Source organism: Plasmodium chabaudi (assembly GCF_900002335.3).
Source record: "Plasmodium chabaudi chabaudi strain AS genome assembly, chromosome: 4".
Lineage (NCBI taxonomy): Eukaryota > Apicomplexa > Aconoidasida > Haemosporida > Plasmodiidae > Plasmodium > Plasmodium chabaudi.
In genome coordinates, this window is record NC_030104.2 from 785,020 (window position 1) to 805,816 (window position 20,797).

Genomic DNA, 20,797 nt, shown 5'->3' on the forward strand with positions numbered 1-20,797 from the left:
TTTGATATAATTTATTGGTCTATAAATCTTGATCAAATATATTCACCATCCCCATATGTTTAATCTCGAGATGATGTTTATGTTCGTATACAAAAAAAGTGGCATTGTCACTATTATGAAAGGAATATCATAAATAATAACAATTATATTTGTAGTTTTCACAAAATTAATACATATAGATTCATCCTAATATTAAAAGACATAAGCAAATGATATACAAAAAAAACATTCTTAGAACAAAAAACACTTTATGATGGCAACTTAAAGAGCAATCATGCATGGCTTATAACATAAATCTTCTAATATTATGGTACTGAAAAAATATATAAATATATGTTTCTATATGAAGGAATAAATCATCTAGAACATTTCCAATAATGCATTTTTGTTAAAGGGTAGGATGTCCATCAATCTAAGAAAAAAAACATAAATGGATGAATATATAAAATGTTTAAATTTTTTGCAAATTGTAGTATATATTATAAATATGTGTATTTATTTAAAAGAATATTTTTTTAAAGTTGTTGAAATAAGTTATTAAAATTTGTGCATCGCTTACAGATTTGATATAGGTGATATCAATATGCCCGTCTTTTTTTTCAATAAGGTATCCAGCTATGTTAACAAACATTTTCTTTAATTTTCCATTTTTAATATCATCGTCAGAATCAATGTCAGTTTTGAATAAATTTGCGTTTTCTATGATTGTGTTTTGATATTCTTTCTTGGAAGGGTGGTGATCAATTATATTTGCTGAAGTCATGGCAATTATAGTTTTGTCTTCTGATATCTACAAAATAAATAAAAATATATTTCATAAATTATCGTGACTAGTATGAAAAATATGATTTTTTGGGTGATGAAAAAAAAAATAATTCCTTACATGAACTTTTGTAGCTAAAGCATAAAAATATTTTGGGCGACTCCACGGCAATTTTTTGGAACGCTGGTGTATAATTACTAAATTTGGATTGTATACACGGGCAAATTTTCCTAAGAACGATATTATAAATTGAATAGATGAATTTGAAGATATGGGAAACAATAAATACTATCATATAACAATGGCAATAATAAACGACAAAATTCCGAATAAATAATAACAATAATATGTTAATTTGACTAATTATTTATGTTTTACATACTTTCAACAGAACCTATATCTAAAAAATTGTCACAATCGGGATTCCATAACTTGTTTACTATTTTATTATACTAATGAAAGCAAAGAGAAATATATATATATAAATTACAATCACTTTTAATTTTAATTTGGTTTATAACTTTTAATGTTGCTCGTTAATTAATACCTTATCGGAGTTCTGAATTGAATATTGAGTTTTTTCAACATCGGTATGGCCCTGATGCTTTTTTTTATATAAAACCATATTGTAAATATTATATTTTTTACATAATTCATAACCATCTTTACTTGTAGCATGATATTCTAAATGTTCTACAGCTTCGTTCATAAGTTTTTCCGCTTCTTTCGTTTCTTCGGGATTAGTACACAATAAGTGCTTGTTATTTTCATATATTTCTTCTGAACTATAATTGATCAAAATGAGCATATTTTTAATGTGTATAAAAATAAAGGCATTGTATTTATATTATAACATTGTTGTACAGGCACATATTTTATATTTCCATAATGTAATATATAATATATTATATATATTGTTGCATTTTCTTACGTAGGATAACATTTTTTTGATTTGGATTTTGTATCGTTTTTTGGAGCAATCTCAGTTTCAAGGGTTTTATTATTCACATATAGGAAGATGGTTAAAAGAAAAAAAAGTATTTGAATATAAAATTTATTCATTTTGAACTTTACAAACAAAATATTAAAATATATATTAGTATTTTTTTTAATTAAAAATTAACAACTCGAAAATCTGGACAAGAATGATTAAAATTGAAACAAATCATTTTCTCCAATAAAGTATAAAAAAACAAACATATATTTTAAAAAAATACAAATTATCATTTAAACAACAAACTGTATCAAATTTTTATCAAACTTATAAGTTTAATATATTTTTTATTTAAATAAATCAATCACAGAACAACGTCAATAGCAAAAGCTTTCATAAATAATGGATATCAAAAATATTATGATTCATATTTTGATTAATATTACAATATATAAAAATGAATAACTTTAATTATATCATATAAATTATATTTTTAATATATGGAATTATGAGTACGCAAGTTTTTTATTTTTATAATTGATTAAACTCAATTTAAAATTTATAAAAATTCCATTATGTATGGAATCACATATATACTTGCATTAATAATTATGTTAAAATAAATGTTTTCGATTTTTTCCACTTGTTTTACAAAATATCTTTGATAATGCATAGTTTTTAATATAAATTATGTCTATTATATTTTTAAATATTAAAAAATTGATTTAGTCTGAGAAATGCAGTTGATTTTATTATTACTAATAACACTATAATAACTATATTTTTTACCTCATCATAATAATAATATGGTAAAATTTATATTATGAGAATCCCACATTCTGTGATTTTTTATCACTTTTAATACAAATTTTACTAAATAACATTTTTTAGAAAAATTCTTAATTGTATAAAAATTGTTTATTGGTAGTAATATTGGTGCCTATCTATAGAGAATATATTTTAAAAAAACGAAGAAAAATAAAATATGGAATATTATTAAATAATATTAAATAATTGAGAAGTATGTCAAATAATAAGCCAATTAAATGTAAATAATAACAATGCTTTGTTAATTGTTGCTCATATGTTTCCATATATTGGTTTACAATATATATGTATCTATATTTTATTACATAATTAATATGTATTAACTTGCTTGCATATAAACAATATAAAAATATAAGTTTATAAAGTATCAAGCATGTTATTAAATGAGCCTTTAAATTATACCAAAGGCTTATTTATATAAAAATGTGCAAAAAATATAATTTAGGTTAAATCTGTTACGTAAATTTATTTGTTTACAATTAAAATAATATATTATGTACAAAAATGGGTTTTTATTTGAAAAAAGCTTAAATATAAAAATTTTCGCAATTGTATGTTTATATCTCTGATGATAGCAGCTATTATATATTTATATTTTAAATGTTAAAAATATTTTTTTTGTATTTAATATAATGACTCAAATAAAAAAAATATCCACGAGCAAGCATACACATTCTTATGCATTTATTAAATTGTTGTAATTTTTTTAATTAAAATATAAAAGGTGTACTTTTAAAAAATGAGTAATATAATATTTATATCCATAAATACTTTTAATGAATAAACGAGGTTTATTACACGGTTACACATTAACTAGTTCGATTGAAAATGGAAAAGATTAATAAATGAAATAAATTCCATAGTTTTTTATGAATATATTTATTTATTCATAAATTTTAGAACAAAAAGCTAATAAATATTATTATTTTGGGAATAAATATTAAGTATGATCGCTATTTCAAACTACAATATGATTGCATTTATTTAATAAATAAAGTTAAAAATGAGAGTCAGTATTTTAAAATTTGTTTATGTTTCAATTATTATTTGTTCTTTTGAATATGCCCAAAATGTAAGTCATGTGCTATTTCCTTTTATTATTAATAATATTTCATTATAGTTTTCGTGGATATTTGTTTTGCAATAACCTTATATTATTGTTTCATGTATTGATAAGGCACGTATGTTAAAGAACTAATTAAATTAGTATATATATTAATAAATATTTCATTACTTTGCAGGATTTATACTATGTTAATGAGAAAAACACATGCCTTGAAAAAATGCAACCAATTTTAGAAATAATAGGATATTAGCAGATATAGACAACCAATTCGATTTAAATCAGTTTTATGGATCAACTTCGAGTTTTGAAAAACAATTTAATGGATGCAATGATGATTACGAAGAAATAATATATCTTCGAAACATTATAGATTCCCATATAAAGAACCATAAAGAAAGTAATACAACATCCAATTTAAATAATCTAGATAAAAACCGGAAAAATTAATTCATGAACTTCAAAAATGATTAGAAGAAACAAAAAAGGATATAGCCATTAATATGAAAGAGATATCATAAATAATAATAGTTATATTTGTAGTTTTCACAAAATTAAAACATATAGATTCATCCTAATATTAAAAGACATAAACAAATAATATCCAAAAAAAAATTCTTAAAACAAAAAAACACTTTATTATGGTAATTTAAAGCAACCATAATGAATGGGAATGCATTGTTATATTAACATAAATCTTCTAATATTATGGTACTGAAAAATGTATATAAATATATGTTTCTATATGAAGGAATAAATCATCTAGAACATTTCCAATAATGCATTTTTGTTAAATGGTACGATATCCATCAATCTAAGAAAAAATATATAAATGGATGAGTATATAAAATGTTTAAATTTTTTGCAAATTGTAGTATATATTATAAATATGTACATTTATTTAAAACATTATATTTTTTAACATTGTTGAAACAAATTATTATGTTATTAAAATTTGTATATCGCTTACAGATTCGACATAGGTGACATAAACATATGTGTTTTTTTTTTCGATGAGGTATCCAGCTATGTTAACAAATAATTTTTTTAATTTTCCTTTTCTAATATCATCTTCAGAATCAACCTCAGTTGTGAATAAGTTTGCGTTTTCTATTATTGTGTTTTTATATTCTTTCTTGGAAGGGTGGTGATCAATTATATTTGCTGAAGTCATGGCAATTATAGTTTTGTCTTCTGATATCTACAAAATAAATAAAAATATATTGCATAAATTATTGTGAATAATGTGAGAAATACGATTTATAACGAAACGGAAGAGAAAGAGTTTCATTACTTGAAATCTTTTGACTAAAGCATAAAAATATTCCTCACGGCCTAAACAACAAAATTTGCAACGTTGCTGCATAATTACTATATTTTGATTGTACACACGATCAAATTTTCCTAAAAACGATATTATAAATTGAATAAATTAGAAGATATGGGAAACAATGAATAATATTATACAAAAATGACGGTAATAAATCACAAGATTACGAATAAATAGTAACAATAATATGTTAATTTGTCTAATTATTTATGCTTCGTATACTTTTAACAAAGCCAATATCGGAAAATTTGGAACGATCTGGATCCCATAATATGTTTATTATTTCATTATACTAATGGAAACAAAGAAAAATATATGTATATAAATTATAACAATTTTTAATTTTAATTTGGTTTATAACATAATATTGTTCGTTAATTGATACCTTATCGGAGCCATAAGTTTTTAATTTAACTTTATAAATATTTGTATGGCCTTCGTGCTTTTTTTTATAATAAGATAATCTGACATTAGGATAATTTCTACATAATTTATAACCATCTTCACTTGTAGCATGATATTCTAAATGTTTTACAGCTTCGTTCATAAGTTTTTCCGCTTCTATTTTTTCTTCGAAATTAGTACACAATAAGTGCTTGTGTTTTTGATATATTTCGTCATTTTCATCATCTATGTCCTCTTCATATATTATACTTAATTTTCGTTTTTTTATATATTTTTTATTATAAGGGGCCTTAGGTACTTCATAAGGAGTGTTATCTTGTTTATGTATGTTCATTTGGTTGTATTGATAATTGTTCTTAAGAGGTATAAAATTAATTTTTATCGTATCTTCATAGTCTTCTTCATATGGTCGAATATACCACCCTTTTCTCCTGGACTCATTTTCTCTTCCTAATAATCCGTCCACTTTATCAACGATATTATCATCGGTTTCTGAAGTAAATGGTTCTTCTAATTCAGTTTGTCTCTCTTTGTAAATTTCCATTAATATTGGATCGAATTCATCTATAAATTTGAGATCTGGAAGATCAGGATCATATGCTCCCTTGCCTTTAACCTTAACTGGTTCATCTGCTGTATTATGGCTTTTCTTTGTTTTTCTTATACAAAATGAAAACTAAAAAAAATGACAAAATTAAAAATTATCAAATATGGTTATGTTAATTTATAATTATATTTATATACAAAATTAAATCAATTAGTATAGACATATTTATATATATGCAATATAATGCATTTTTGTCGTTTTTTCGTATATTACGCAACAGGTGGTGGCCCCTGAACCCGAACAGTCACTTGCTAAAGCTATACTAAATATTATTGAGGAAATTAAGCTTAATGATATTACCTTCATTTTCAACAGTGCTTACTTTGCATTATTGCCAACTTAAATATAAAATTGTAAGATTACATTATATAAATACTCATTTCAAACACAATGACTTATATATATACTAGTAACCAAATACAAAACAATATATATATTTTAGTAACTTGGAGTTAACATTAATATTACAATAAACATATATAGAGACTTAAACAAACAGTTTGAGGAAATTAAAAAACGATAAACGTTTTAAAATTTATATTATAAACCACTAAAAAAAGTAAAAAACAAATATAATTATGACAAAAATAAAACACTAAAAAAAGTGAAAACAAGTACAATTATTACATAAAAATCATATTTAATTATTATGTTTTAATATTTGAACAAGATTAATTCTATTAAATCTTAATTATTGTTTTACAAATGTTTTTTATAATTAAAAAAATATTATATTATTGTTACTTTATATAAATTAATTTAATTGCATAAAAATTAAATGAAGATATAAAAAAAGCTTTATATATTTGTAGAAAAAAAATACAACTATACAATTTTTTTATGCCTTTTTATACATGCAACTGATAAATGAAACGATGTTTAAATAATTTATTTCGCATCTTACATTGAAGATAATAAAAAAATATTTTTATTACGAATTTTTAATATATATTTTTTGTTGACTATTTAAGTTTTCTGGTTTTTGGTTATATTGAATTATATATATCATAATATGGCCACTTTAACTGTTTAAAAAAAAATATATATATATCAACCACAAATCTTATAAATTGATGGATAATAACTTAATATTATATTTTTGTGGAAAATAAATAAAAGGATGCAAAACTATTTATATTAATACAAATTAAAATTTTAATAACAATATAGAATAATGAAATAAAGAAAGGTAAATATTTATGGAAACGAAATAATTTCGTATAATATAATTTTTTATTGATATATGTTTTTCAGGCATTATAAAAAATGCTTTCATAAATTTTTATTGGGTTATAAATAATGTCACTTTGTCGAATATTGATTTATATTGGGGTATCTGCATTTTATAATTGCACATTAAAATATATAAAAATTTATTTCATTAATATTATAAAATATATGTATTAATCCGCCCATATTATAGCGTAGATGAGTTACTTAAAATGAATATGATTATAATTTTGTAAATTTATATGTATAATGTTTATTACAGTTTTATCGGGGAAAATACAATTTAAATTAAAAAATGAGGCATATAAATAAGTGGTTTTGTTAAATCCAAATTTTCACAAATGGGTATATTATGATATATAATTTAATACAACCCTTAACCCTGACCCATTGAACCCTGAGAGCATTAATATATAATTTCAGGAATTTATTTATTGTAAATAGTACTATCTGTTTATATTTTATATGCATATTTATAAAATACACAATTGTGCATTTTTTATGTGTTTTCTGTCTTATAACTTATTTTTATGTTTGTTCTATTATTGATCATTTTACAAAATATATTTGTATCAAACACAGTATATAGAGCAACATCTACATGAAAAATTAATATAAATACATTATAAATGAACCTATATTGCATATACAAAGTAGTAATCTTATTAATTTAAGAAATCGGCTGTCTATTTTCCTTATGAAACACGTATATCCACTAACCAATGCTATTATATAAAAAACACATATACACATCTAAATAGTGTTTTCCCACATGTTTAAGTAATAATAATGGTCCATTTTAAATTGCTTCAACAACATTTTATTTTAAAAATGGTACTCAATACTAAATTTGATTCTTCGTTTTTTTGCCCTTAAAATTGCCTTACATATAAAGAAACAGTAAATATTAAATAATTATTATTTGAATTGCCCTTTTATTAATTATAAGAGCATAAAATCTAAGGTGTTTATAATTAGTTTTAATTGATATTGATTCACAAATTAACATTATATACATACATTCAAATTGCAGCTAAAATCATTATGTACAAATTTAATTTAAAAAAAATTTGAAATAGCAAAAAAAATATATATAATATAAAAAGATATAATATATTTATTATTATCTTTTCTTGTTTTTATTTAAAAAGTTAATCTAAAATTCACATCTACGTTTATAAAAATACAAAACAATAATTAATAAAAACATTATTAACGCACAATTTTTATTTCATTTTCCTTTTCATCTTATATTTCGTCTTCATCATTCTTTCTTAAATTACAAATCCAATCAATAATTTTTTTTAAAATGTCTTCATTTCCTGGTCTTCTCGTTGTATAATGATTCATACCATTAACAGTATATAATTCTTTATCATTAACATTTAATTTATTATAAAACAAGATCATTCCAACATAAGAACACACACCATCATCTTTTGAATGAACAAATAATAAAGGAATATCTTTTGGCATATAATTAACATCACGATCCAATTTGATTGTTGCTTTTACGCATTCAGACCACCATTTAAATTTTGATCCATTAATATTTGGTAATATATAATGCTTATATATATTACCAAAACGCCCTAACTTTTTATACTGTGATTCTGACGAAATTTCTATATGAGGCATGACATAAGACATGAAGATGAATATGGGGAAAAAATATTGCCAAAATGATTTGTTTTCAGAATCCAATATTGATTTTACTCTCACCATACCAGATATAGATACGCAACCTTTAATATTTAATTTATCTAAATAATCAGATCGTCCTTTATGGTTGCCACTAGCACATGAATTATCGAAATCATAATCATTAGAATTATTCATATCATACATACCATTACCAATTTCATTAATATCATTAGAGCTGCATAACATAGTTTTTGATTTTTTATATTTATTTGAGTTTTTAGCCTTAATTCTATCTTCTTTTTCTTTCTTTAATAATTGTAATATCCTTAAGGCAATATTTGCTCCCATCGAATAACCAATAATATACATAGGAATTCTTTTTTTTTTAGTTGTCGCTATATTATGAGATCCGTCATTTTTTTGATTATCACTTGAGGTTTCATTGTAAATTTGATTCATATATTGTATTACATCATCAACTAAATCATCAAAACAATTAAAAGTGACTCTTAATTTTCCCAATGATTGTGATCCCCCATGTCCTTGCAAATCTAGCGCGTATACTGAATAACTATTTTGATTAAATTTTTCAATCCAACTATCTTTATAAATATAGTAATTATTATCGCCTACTACTAAGCCTTCATTGTTATTTGACATTTTTAAATTTTTTCTCATAAAATTTGCTCGAGTATGGGTTTCGAATCCATGTATTAACAATATATTTCCTATAGGGTTTTTAACTATCCACGCGTATGTTTTTAAAAGTAAACCATTTTTATTACATAACCAACCTATCTTAGGATCGCCATCTAAATTACATGTTGTATTTCTTAATTCATTATTATTCAATTCAACTCCTTCTATCACCATTATTATGGAATATAATAATCCATGATACAATTAAAAATATATATTTTTTATAGACAAAATATATGCATATAAATTATTAACACAAAAATATATTATACTAATCGTATTATGATTGTATACAAATTTATATATGCAAACTCTACATACATATTGCATCAGTATCAAATAATATTAATATAAATGCATGTATATCATAATAATATAACAAATCGTAAATAAATTACAAGAAATAGAAAAAATGTATAATTATAGTTCTTTATCTTATTTTAGAAGTTTTTTCGAGATTTTATGCAATCAGATGAAATTGCAATTAATGTAATAAAATTAATACAAATTATTATATATTGTTTTCCGGTATTTTTTTTTTTTAATTTTCTTAATTTCAATAGTTCAAATTTGGTCTAAGAAAAATATATATATTTAAAATATATAATTGTTATATATTATTTTTTTATTAATAAATAACGATTTGTATAATGCTTTCACATAAAAAATATTAATGATAAAATGCAATATATATATAGTATATTTATTTATAAAAGCACCGAAAAAAAACGACAACCAAAAAATGTTTTTTTATTTTTACGTCGATATAATAACAAGTATATTTAAATTGGTTTCAATAAAAAAAATATATATATTATTAATATAATTTTTTAATTATAACAAGTATAAAATATAATTATCTCTAGAAAGAAATATTATTAAAGATGTAATACTTTTAGTACTGCTAATGATTTATGGCATTAATTATGCATTATAAGAAAATCTATAAAAATGTTTACATCTTTTTTTTATTTAAAGTAATAAACGTTTTATTTACCTCAAAATTATTGTCTACAATTAATAACATATTGCTAAAATTTATGATATAACTTTAACCGTAAACTTTACAAGAGGGTATAAAAAGTTAATTTGTTCACTTTATGTGTTTATAATTTAGACTATTATCATAATAGAATCAATATATTTACTATTATATTTAGCATTAATTAGCATAATAAAAACTATTCAAAATATCGGAAAAAAACAGTATATATTTTTTTAAATATTCTCAAAATGTATAAATATAGTGTTTTATGGGTTATTTCTCGTAATATTTTTAATTATCAAGGCACAAAAAAACAAATGTGCTTATACATCTATTATTCAACATTTGCCTATATATTATAAACCCTAAAATTATGGTATATTTTATCATAAAAATGTATGTTATATAGAATATCCAAAAAATATACTTCTTAAAAATATATTTGCATTATCATATAAAATATATTAAATTACGTATGAGGAATGTTATTAATTAAGAACGAAGATAATTAGACACAAAGTAGCAAATAAAATGCTTAATAAGTGTTTTTTCGCTATGCTTTACATTTTATATTTTGTTTTGGGGAACCCATATTTTGGGTCAGGGTTCTGTACTATGGGTTATAATTTTGTTTCATGGAATCTATGTTTTGGTTAGGGTTATATTTTTATTAATTTTTTATAATTTGATTATATTTATTGGTCTGTAAATGTTGATTAAATATATGTATCATCCCCGTAGTTTAACCACGAGATGAATCTCAAAAGTCCAAATATGCAACCAAAAAAGGGATATAGTCATTAATATGAATGGGGTCACATATCGCGCATTTTCATAAAGTATAATATATATAATTGAGTGTTAATATTGATTCAATATGATTAAAATAAAATATTTATATTGCATATATTAATATAGACAATGGCTATATATGAAATCGCATTGTGTTTTATCATAATTATCTATTATATAAAACTTTTTAATCAGGGACTATATTGAATTATGCATAACACAACATTTTTCTTTATTTGGTTAAAGACTTTATTTAGTAAATTTTATTATTAGTGTCAAAATTAATTTAATTTAAATTATATTATGCCAATTGAATTGCATTAATAGCATTACATATGAAAGGGTATTAATTATAAGATGGCCATTAGGAGCAATTGTCTACAATATAATATAACTTCAAGTTAATGGATATATTTTTAATGTTAATTAAGCATATTACCAATATATAACATATAGTAAGAAACTATAGATGTATGGAATATCGATCGAGAATCGACAACGTGCCATTGTCTATAAAATATTATTGTACATCTATCATTTTTAATAATACAAAAAAATCAATTATATATACAATATTTTTTTATTTTTAATTGCCGTTAATATTTTCTTTTTGTATCTCCTTTACATTTGTATTAAATTAATTAGTATTAATAGAAGCTGCTTTATAAGCCTTAATTTATTTATCATAAAGGTATAATCATAGATCAATCGCTATTTATTTTTTATCTTATAGTTTTGAGGTATAATAAATTATATTTAAAATAGTTAATATAATTTCATATAAGAATATTAATAAAATTTAGTGTTATAACTTGTTATAATAATTATAAATAATATGAAAAATAGAACTATAATTATTAATATATACCTATACATATAAAATAGTGAAATATTTTATCAACAACTAATATTGAAATATTATATTGTTGTGGAAAATTAATATAATTAAATATTAATATTAATTTATCGAAAAGGCAAATAATAATTAATTTTCATTGAACTAATAATATTTATACTAAGCTATTATATATATACAAATTCACAAATATATAATTTAAATATATTATTATTACAAAAAAAATATATATGTTCTAAAATGTTATACTTTAAAACTATGAAACAGGGAAAATTCCTAATCGGCTTAAAGTATTTTTATTAAGCGCATTAATTATTTCGTTGTGCTATACAGTGATATATTAGGAAGCAACAATGATAACAATAGATAATGTATTAATATGAAAAAATCATTAAATTCATTTGATTCGAATACGTTAATATATATTATTTAAAAATAAAAAGATGCGGAAGATAAAAAATAATTATTATAATTTATACTTAAGTGCAATTTTAATGTAGTAATATTAACGCTATAAAAACATATATTATTAATTCTTTTAATAATTTAAATAAAAATATAGTTTTCTATATTGAGCTAATTTTTTACTATAAAATAGGCAGTATATAATATCCTTATGTCCTAAATAGGAATATGCACTAGAATGGCAAATCCACTTATATTATTTTTGAAAGTTGATTATTACCACTAAATAAAGAGAAAATGTCAAGCTAATAAAAGTAAAAAATTTAAATAATAGAAAAATAATTATATTGAAATATTTTTTATAGCTTAAATAGTTAATAAGAATGATAATATATACACACTAATTTTAGAACCCATTTAGGTGCCATGCTGGTTTTAATTGCAGATATGTGCTTTATCTTAGAAAGATACATATATGATGTGTAATTTATTTATTAAAATTTATTTTATATTAGGAATTTTTGATACAAATAAAGTTATTGCACATTCTAAATGAGGCGCTCATTTATATTATTGATAAAATATGAATACAAACTAAATATCAGCTATTTAGGAAAATTAATAATAAGATATTTTTTGTACATTATAATTTAAATAAATAATTTGATTTACATTTATTATAATGAGCACTAAAAAATGTAATATTCATACGGAATAATAACTTATATCAATATATGATATCAATAATGGGATGCAAATATATTATTAACAGTTATATTGATAATGTATTCCTAATTCTTTATATATTTATAGTAATATATTCTCCAAAATCGCTTTATTAAAAAAAAGAAAGCATATCGTTTTTCTCGATGTTTAAACTTATAATTATAAGGGCATATAGTTACTTAAACCCATTACAGGCTACGCATAATTATTTAATGGGGTAATTCCAAGTTGTATTCAAAATAATGGTATTAGATATACATATGATCAAACATGTTTAAATGAATTAAAACGTAAGGCGGTTTAAATAAATTGCCATAAAATTAAGCATACTGTTCCTTTAGTAAATATATTATTACATATTAATTTAAATCTTCAAAATAACAAGAATGTGCTTAATTGCATCTTTTGTTTGGCTCAATATATATATTTTATATAAAAATAACATGATGCCAAATATCGGCAAATTAAAGATAAAGTATCATTACAATGGCTATTAATGCAGTAAGTATATATATTTTAAATAAAAAACTTGTCTTTACATTGGTCGAATGGTGCAGTATCTACAAATTATTATTAAATTATATTTCAATAACATTTTGATTAGTATTTATTTTTATTTAAAATTTTAAAAATCTTTTCTTAGTGTAAATTACTTCTCGAGGTTGATGGATATTTTAAAAATGAAAATGTAGATGAGGAAAAATTTAATAAAAACAATTCATTGGTATATAGATGCCCTTATGAAGATAGAAAACTTCGCCCTTGTGAAAATAATTATGAAAGAATTAACGCTTTGGGAGTATATTTATATGAAAAATTGGGTAAAATTGCTAATGATTTAAAAGGAAAAGGAAATAATGATAACCGACATATTGAGATTTTTATAATGTGGCTAAGCGATAAATTATACAAGTTAGAAGAAAACAAGATTAGGACATTGGACCAATTTTATGAAAAGCATTTGAAGGATTATACAGGGAATTTTAAATATTGGAACGTTATAGATAGTAGAAAGGTTTATAAGGGAGCTAATACTTGGTATCTGAGTGAATTATATAGCTTACTTAATGATATATGCAGTATAGTTATTGAATATAACAAAAACAAAAACAAGAACAAAAATAAAATCGAAAAAGCGTCCTCCCAATGCCACAAGAAATTTAAAAATATTTATAATAATGTTAAAGATTGCTATTCATATGTTCATTTATTAAAATACTTAAAAAATATATATGATGTTATTAGAAATGATGCTATTAAGGAAATCGCTGCTAAAAAAGACGATATTAAAAAAAAAATTCATACAAATAATGATATTAAAAGAGCTCTTTCCCTCCATAAAAATGATTCAAGGCAAGTATTAGAATATGTATTGGATGCTTCAACTATTTCTCTTATGGATCTAACTACATCAGATTGGAACCAAATATTTTTGGATGAGTCTGATCAAATAATTGATTTCCATACTCAAAAATGTGTTGAATTATACTCCAAAACTGTGAAAAAACAAGAAGAACATGAATCAAAAATTCCACCGAAGGCAGAACCCCAAGCAGGAAGTGATCAATCAGGAAAAGAAGGAAATAAAGAACCATCAGATCCTTCAAAAGGTGCACAAAACAAAGATGGTGATAATTCTCACACACAAAAACAACAACAAGCATCAACATCACTACCAGCAGATCAACAATCAGTGTCAGAACCACTTCCATCAGCACCAGCGTTAGGAAATGGGCAAGAAGGTTCAGATAAATCACCAAAAGCTTCATCGAATGGACAAGCAGACTCAGGAAATATCAAGTTACAGAATATTTTAAATAACGCTAAAAACACATTTGAATTGTATAGTTCCACTTTTTATGGAACGTATACAGATATTAGAAAACGATTAAATGAAAGTATGATGTCAGCTTTGGAAAATGCTCATACTAATTCTACATATATTGCTAATAAAGTTAATAGTGCTATTATGCAAGTAAGTGAACAGCTTCAAAAACACTCAACATCTTCAAAAGAACAAAAACCCCAATCAGATCATAAACAATCTGAACCCAAAACACCCTCTTCCTCATCAACATGCCCATCATCAGCAGATCCACCAACACCCAATTCACAACAAACAAACCCACCAATAAATGGCCCATTAAACGATAAAAAGAGCGTATCCACATATTCTAGCAATATAGTGACAAATTCAGTAACTGATACAAAAATAAAAGAAAGTACACAGAAAGCAATAATTATAGGAAATATATTTAAAGGAGAGGCATCAACTTACGTTAAAGTTATAGCTATTTTAATACCCATTATTTTAGGAATTATGTATAAGGTAAGTAAAAAGAAAGTAATGAAGTATAAAATTTTTAAAGTATTCCATCATTATAAAATATTATATATTTTTCGTAATTTTATATTAGTGTTTATCATCTGGATGGAGAAAGGAATTGAAGAGAAAAAAAAGCATGAAAAAGGTTATAAATTCAATTGGAGGAAAAAAAACGACGCAAATAATTATAAATTCATCTACTAAAAAAAAACAGAGTAAAAAGTTTATAACTTCCGTTTATAGGAAAAATTTTCCATTATTAAATATATACACACTTATGGAGGCCGATCCTGTGCCATTTATTAATTTATTTTTTTTGCTAATTTTTTGTGTTTATAAAAGAAAACTAAATTATTTCGAATTATAAACTCAATTAACTTATGTTTTAAGTCAATTTTAAATATGATACATTTAAAGAATACTAAATAGTAAATTTGTCTATTAATATAATTAATTTTTATAAATGGGAACCATGTTAAGGATCGATTTCATATTTTATAGCCAAACATAAAATAATTTTTTTTATTATAACTTAATTATAACATTTATTATCGTTAATTATTATTTATAAAAACTAAAATATTGTATTGCTTAAATAAAAAGGCTTGTTAAAATCGGTTAAATGAATATGATGAAAATAAAAGATAATAGCATTAAGTATATTTCATTTTTCTATTGGGGATAAAAATAAATTTGTCCTCTTTCAACATATTGGGTTTATATATATTATTTTTTTCGATTTAATATTGGAATTTGATTATTTGTTTGGATTGTATCTTACAATATTAATATTTATACTATTTAATAGAAATAATATATTTGATGTTGTATATTCTGAAATATATTTATAATAAAATGACTACATATCAATCTATGAAAAAATATTTTTACAAAAAAGTGGCAAATAAAGCATAGAATATATTAAATATTAATTAAAATCGGAGAAGTATAACAAATAAGAATGTATTTAGATGCATGCAATAACTTTTGTTGATTGTTTTTCATAGGATTGGATATATTAATTTACAATATACAGTATCTAGTATTTTATTACTATATTTGATATATAATAATTTGTTTGTATACTTTATTTAAATGAATGTTATGCTTATAATTCATATAAGAAACGTTTTATTGTTTCATTAAGTTTGTACATATATATGTACTTGTTTTATATTTTTCTATAACCCATTAATTTTCTTTAAAATGGAGTTTTTAATTTCATCATTTAATATTTGACACTCATGAAACTTACATTCAGTTTTTCACAGTAACATAAATATAAACAAGCACTACGTGATTACCATTTAAAAATATATACTTATCTTTACAGTATAAACTACGAACGAATTATATGCAAATCAAACACTATTTAAAAATCAAGTTGATGTTCTGTGACATTAATTAAAAATGAGATAACCCATGAAAATAAGTTTATTTTAATAGCATAAGTATCAAAATTTAAAAGGTGCCATTTGGGAATATGTTTATTCCTTTTAAAAAATTTCCTTCAATTTGATAACATTTACCATTTTAGGGATGTTAACAATTTAAGAAGGATCTTGAAGGACAGACAGATATATAAAGGAGCATCATGATCAACCTATGAAAAAAAAATAATAAATATATAAAACTCTCCATTTTTATTGTTAATGAATAAATATTATAAATATGGACATTTATATAGAAAATTTATATATTTGATAATGATGAAATAAAATTATGTTACTAAAATTTTTATATTGCTTACAGATCTGATATGGGTAATTTTAACACCACTAGCTTCCTTTTTAATGAAAAATGCCATTAAGTTAACAAAAAATTAGGATAATTTCCAATGCCAATATAGTTTACTCTTTTAAACTATAGAATTGTTCTTCATCTTCTTATGATATATTTTGTGTAATTTTTTGTATATTTGCCATGCTTTTTTGAAAAAGCTAAAGCATCAGGCATAACATCTGCTGCTTCATTAGCTTCTTCATGGGAGGATTAATGGTGGTGATGCTCATCATGGGTGGAGCGTAAATGGTGTTCATGATGTCCATGGTGGTCATGGTGGTCATGGTGATCATGGTGGTGATCGTGGTGATCATGGTGGTGATCATGGTGGTGATCATGGTGGTCATGATGTCCATGAGCGTGGTGTAAATGGTGGTCATGGTGATCATGGTGGTGATCGTGGTGGTGATCGTGGTGATCATGGTGGTGATCGTGGTGATCATGGTGGTGGTCATGATGTCCATGAGCGTGGTGTAAATGGTGGTCATGGTGGTGATCATGGTGGTGATCATGGTGGTCATGATGGTGGTCATGGTGGTGATCATGGTGGTCATGAGCGTGGTGTAAAGGGTGGTCATGATGGTGATCATGGTGGTGGTCATGGTGGTGATCATGATGTCCATGAGCGTGGTGTAAGTGGTGGTCATGGTGGTCATGGTGGTCATGGTGGTCATGATGGCCATGATGGTCATGATGATGATGATGATGGTCATGATGGTCATGATGGTCATGATGGTCATGATGTCCATGATGGTCATGATGTCCATGTGCACTACAAATTATGAAGGGAATATATTTTTAAATTTATTTGAATTTTTAATTTAAAAAAATTTATATTTATAAGAAGTTTTTTTTTTTTGCAAGTGGTACATATATACATATTCAAATTACACATAAATATTCTCATAATAAATATGCATATACATATTTATATTCAAAATTACATATAAATATTCTCATAATAAACAGTATATACATATTTATATTCAAAATTACATATAAATATTCTCATAATAAACAGTATATGCATATTTATATTCGATATAGATATATATGTTCGAAGTATTTTCTTACGAAGTGTTGCCTGAGTGGTGCTCGCTTGCATGTGCTACATTTCCCATATATCCTGCGAGACTTAAAAGAGCTAAAGCAATCTTAATATAGTTGGTCTTCATTTTGTGTTAATAATTAAAATTTTAAAAAAATATTAATATATTTTTTAGAAATTGAAATTATAAAATATTAAATATATTTTTTAGAAATTGGAATTGAAAAATGTTAAATATGTTTTTTAGAAATTGAAATCGAAATTGAAAAATGTTAATAAATATATTTTTTTAGAAATTGAAATTAAAAAATATTAATATATTTTTTAGAAATTGAAATTAAAAAATATAAATGTTGAATAAATATGTTAAATCGAAGCACTAAATTTTCGAAAAATTTAAAAATATATAAATAATTTTAAAATATATTTATCTCATGCATTTATAAAAATTTAAAATTTAATTATTTTTTTAATATTATTATATGCTAATAAAATGTATAGAATATAGAGATGAGTAATGATTTTGTATTTCTCCTCTACATGATTAAGTTCCGACTCTTTAAATGTTTGTATTTAATTATTATTATTAATATTTATATGATAATATTACAATTATATTTAAAATTTATGTGTAAGTGCAATATGCAATAATATATAAAAAATAAACTAAACTTTTTTTTTTAAAAGAGGGTATAGATAAATAATTTTTTTTTGATTTAAATCGTTGCACATAAGTGAATAAAAATTATTGCACTTTAATAAATATTAAATATCAAAAACATTATATATTAAAAAATTCTTTAATTATGTATAGCATGATTGATATGCTCATTATAGGTATCCAATCTTTTTATTTTTATAGTTCATAACTTAAAAATAAAATGGAAATTTAATTGTGTAAGAGAAATATCCAATTTATGGTTGGATAGATAAAAGGTATATATATGGGTCCGACATTTATTTACATAATAAAAAATTGATAATATAAATATAGATGTAGGATAATAGTATAAAAAATATATAATATTTTAATGTAATACTTGGCTATGTTTGATATAATATATGCAAGCAATTTATTAATGAATAAATAGCCATGCTAGAAATATAAATTGTAATAATTGTTATATAAAAAAATAGTAGTTTTGGTGTATCTTTCTATTTTTTTGAGTATAAATAATATTTTTATAATTTTAAATATTAAAGGAGTTTATTAAGTTAGATATTACATTATATTTATATGGATTCTCCACATTTACAGAATTATTTCCAACGTTTCATAACAATAACTTGATAAAATTTATATTATGAGAATCCACCATTCTATGATTTTTTGGAAAATTTAATACACATTTTACTAAATATTATTTTTTAGAAAAATTGTTAATTATAAAAATTATACATTGGTTGTAATATTGACACTCATGTTTTTTTATAAATGAATTTAAATTATAAATTCCCCTTTAATAGTAAAATAAAGGATATATAAAATTAAAAAAAATACAAATAAAATAATGAAACATTAAGGTGTAAAATCAATAAATATATATAATTAATTTTTTTCAATTTTAATATTCTTGATGGCGAGGTGTCTATCCTTTACGAATCATATATTTGTGTTATGGGTCAAAGTTATCTATTATGTAATATTTTCGTTCACCAAGTCTGCGTTTTGAATTATGGTTCGGAGGATATTGTAATTTAATTTTTTATAATATGACATCTTTATTTGTCTATAAATGGTGATTAAATATATATGCCATCTTCGCATGTTTAATCTCGAAATTATGTCTAAATATGAATCCCAAAAGGGGACGCATAACGTTTTTCATACGTTATAATACTTTCATATAATTCGTTAGTATATATTAAATTTGGCAATATTATAACTTCAAATTTTATATTTTAATGCTAATTATTGGCTATATATGTGTAACACCCCTTATTATTTACTATATAAGGCATGTTAATCAGGGACTATATTGAATCATGAATAAACTGTATGTTTCTTTATTTGATGAAACATTTTATTTGGTAAAACATGTTATTTTTGTCGTTATTTGGATTTAAATTATAGCATTCTTCAATGTTTATGGTTTATGGTTTATGGTTTATGGTTTATGGTTTATGGTTTAGGGTTCAGGGTTTAGGGTTTAGGGTTCAGGGTTTAGGGTTCAGGGTTTAGGGTTCAGGGTTTAGGGTTTAGGGTTCAGGGTTTAGGGTTCAGGGTTTAGGGTTTAGGGTTTAGGGTTCAGGGTTTAGGGTTCAGGGTTTAGGGTTCAGGGTTTAGGGTTCAGGGTTCAGGGTTTTAGGGTTCAGGGTTTAGGTTTTAGGGTTTAGGGTTCAGGGTTCAGGGTTTAGGTTTTAGGGTTTAGGG

At 23.0% G+C, this 20,797-nt stretch overlaps 4 protein-coding genes and 2 pseudogenes across 4 annotated transcripts, besides 2 other annotated features; 2 read left to right on the forward strand and 4 right to left on the reverse strand.

Annotated features, from left to right (window-relative positions):
• Positions 1 to 388: 388 nt before the first annotated feature.
• On the reverse strand, positions 389 to 1,825 carry PCHAS_0420400 (fam-a protein; the record flags this gene model as incomplete). Its single annotated transcript, XM_016800068.1, has 6 exons — positions 389 to 412; positions 560 to 790; positions 884 to 993; positions 1,146 to 1,215; positions 1,311 to 1,548; positions 1,695 to 1,825. 6 exons carry the CDS (start codon positions 1,823 to 1,825, stop codon positions 389 to 391), a joined length of 804 nt encoding a protein of 267 aa, XP_016653357.1.
• A 1,703-nt stretch (positions 1,826 to 3,528) lies between these two features.
• PCHAS_0420451 lies at positions 3,529 to 4,038 on the forward strand (annotated as a pseudogene).
• Positions 3,529 to 4,038: a sequence feature (fam-b protein, pseudogene).
• A 340-nt stretch (positions 4,039 to 4,378) lies between these two features.
• PCHAS_0420500 (fam-a protein) lies at positions 4,379 to 6,236 on the reverse strand (the record flags this gene model as incomplete). The annotated part of the gene is made up of 6 exons (XM_016800069.1): positions 4,379 to 4,402; positions 4,559 to 4,789; positions 4,883 to 4,992; positions 5,141 to 5,210; positions 5,304 to 5,999; positions 6,144 to 6,236. The coding sequence occupies 6 exons, from the start codon at positions 6,234 to 6,236 to the stop codon at positions 4,379 to 4,381; spliced, it is 1,224 nt and encodes a 407-aa protein (XP_016653358.1).
• Positions 6,237 to 8,408: 2,172 nt separating this feature from the next.
• PCHAS_0420600 (lysophospholipase, putative) lies at positions 8,409 to 9,677 on the reverse strand (the record flags this gene model as incomplete). Its single annotated transcript, XM_016800070.1, has 1 exon — positions 8,409 to 9,677. The coding sequence occupies one exon, from the start codon at positions 9,675 to 9,677 to the stop codon at positions 8,409 to 8,411; it is 1,269 nt and encodes a 422-aa protein (XP_016653359.1).
• A 4,076-nt stretch (positions 9,678 to 13,753) lies between these two features.
• On the forward strand, positions 13,754 to 15,960 carry PCHAS_0420700 (CIR protein; the record flags this gene model as incomplete). The annotated part of the gene is made up of 3 exons (XM_016800071.1): positions 13,754 to 13,768; positions 13,911 to 15,596; positions 15,685 to 15,960. The coding sequence occupies 3 exons, from the start codon at positions 13,754 to 13,756 to the stop codon at positions 15,958 to 15,960; spliced, it is 1,977 nt and encodes a 658-aa protein (XP_016653360.1).
• Positions 15,961 to 17,118: 1,158 nt separating this feature from the next.
• On the reverse strand, positions 17,119 to 18,550 carry PCHAS_0420800 (annotated as a pseudogene).
• Positions 17,119 to 18,550: a sequence feature (hypothetical protein, pseudogene).
• Positions 18,551 to 20,797: the final 2,247 nt, after the last annotated feature.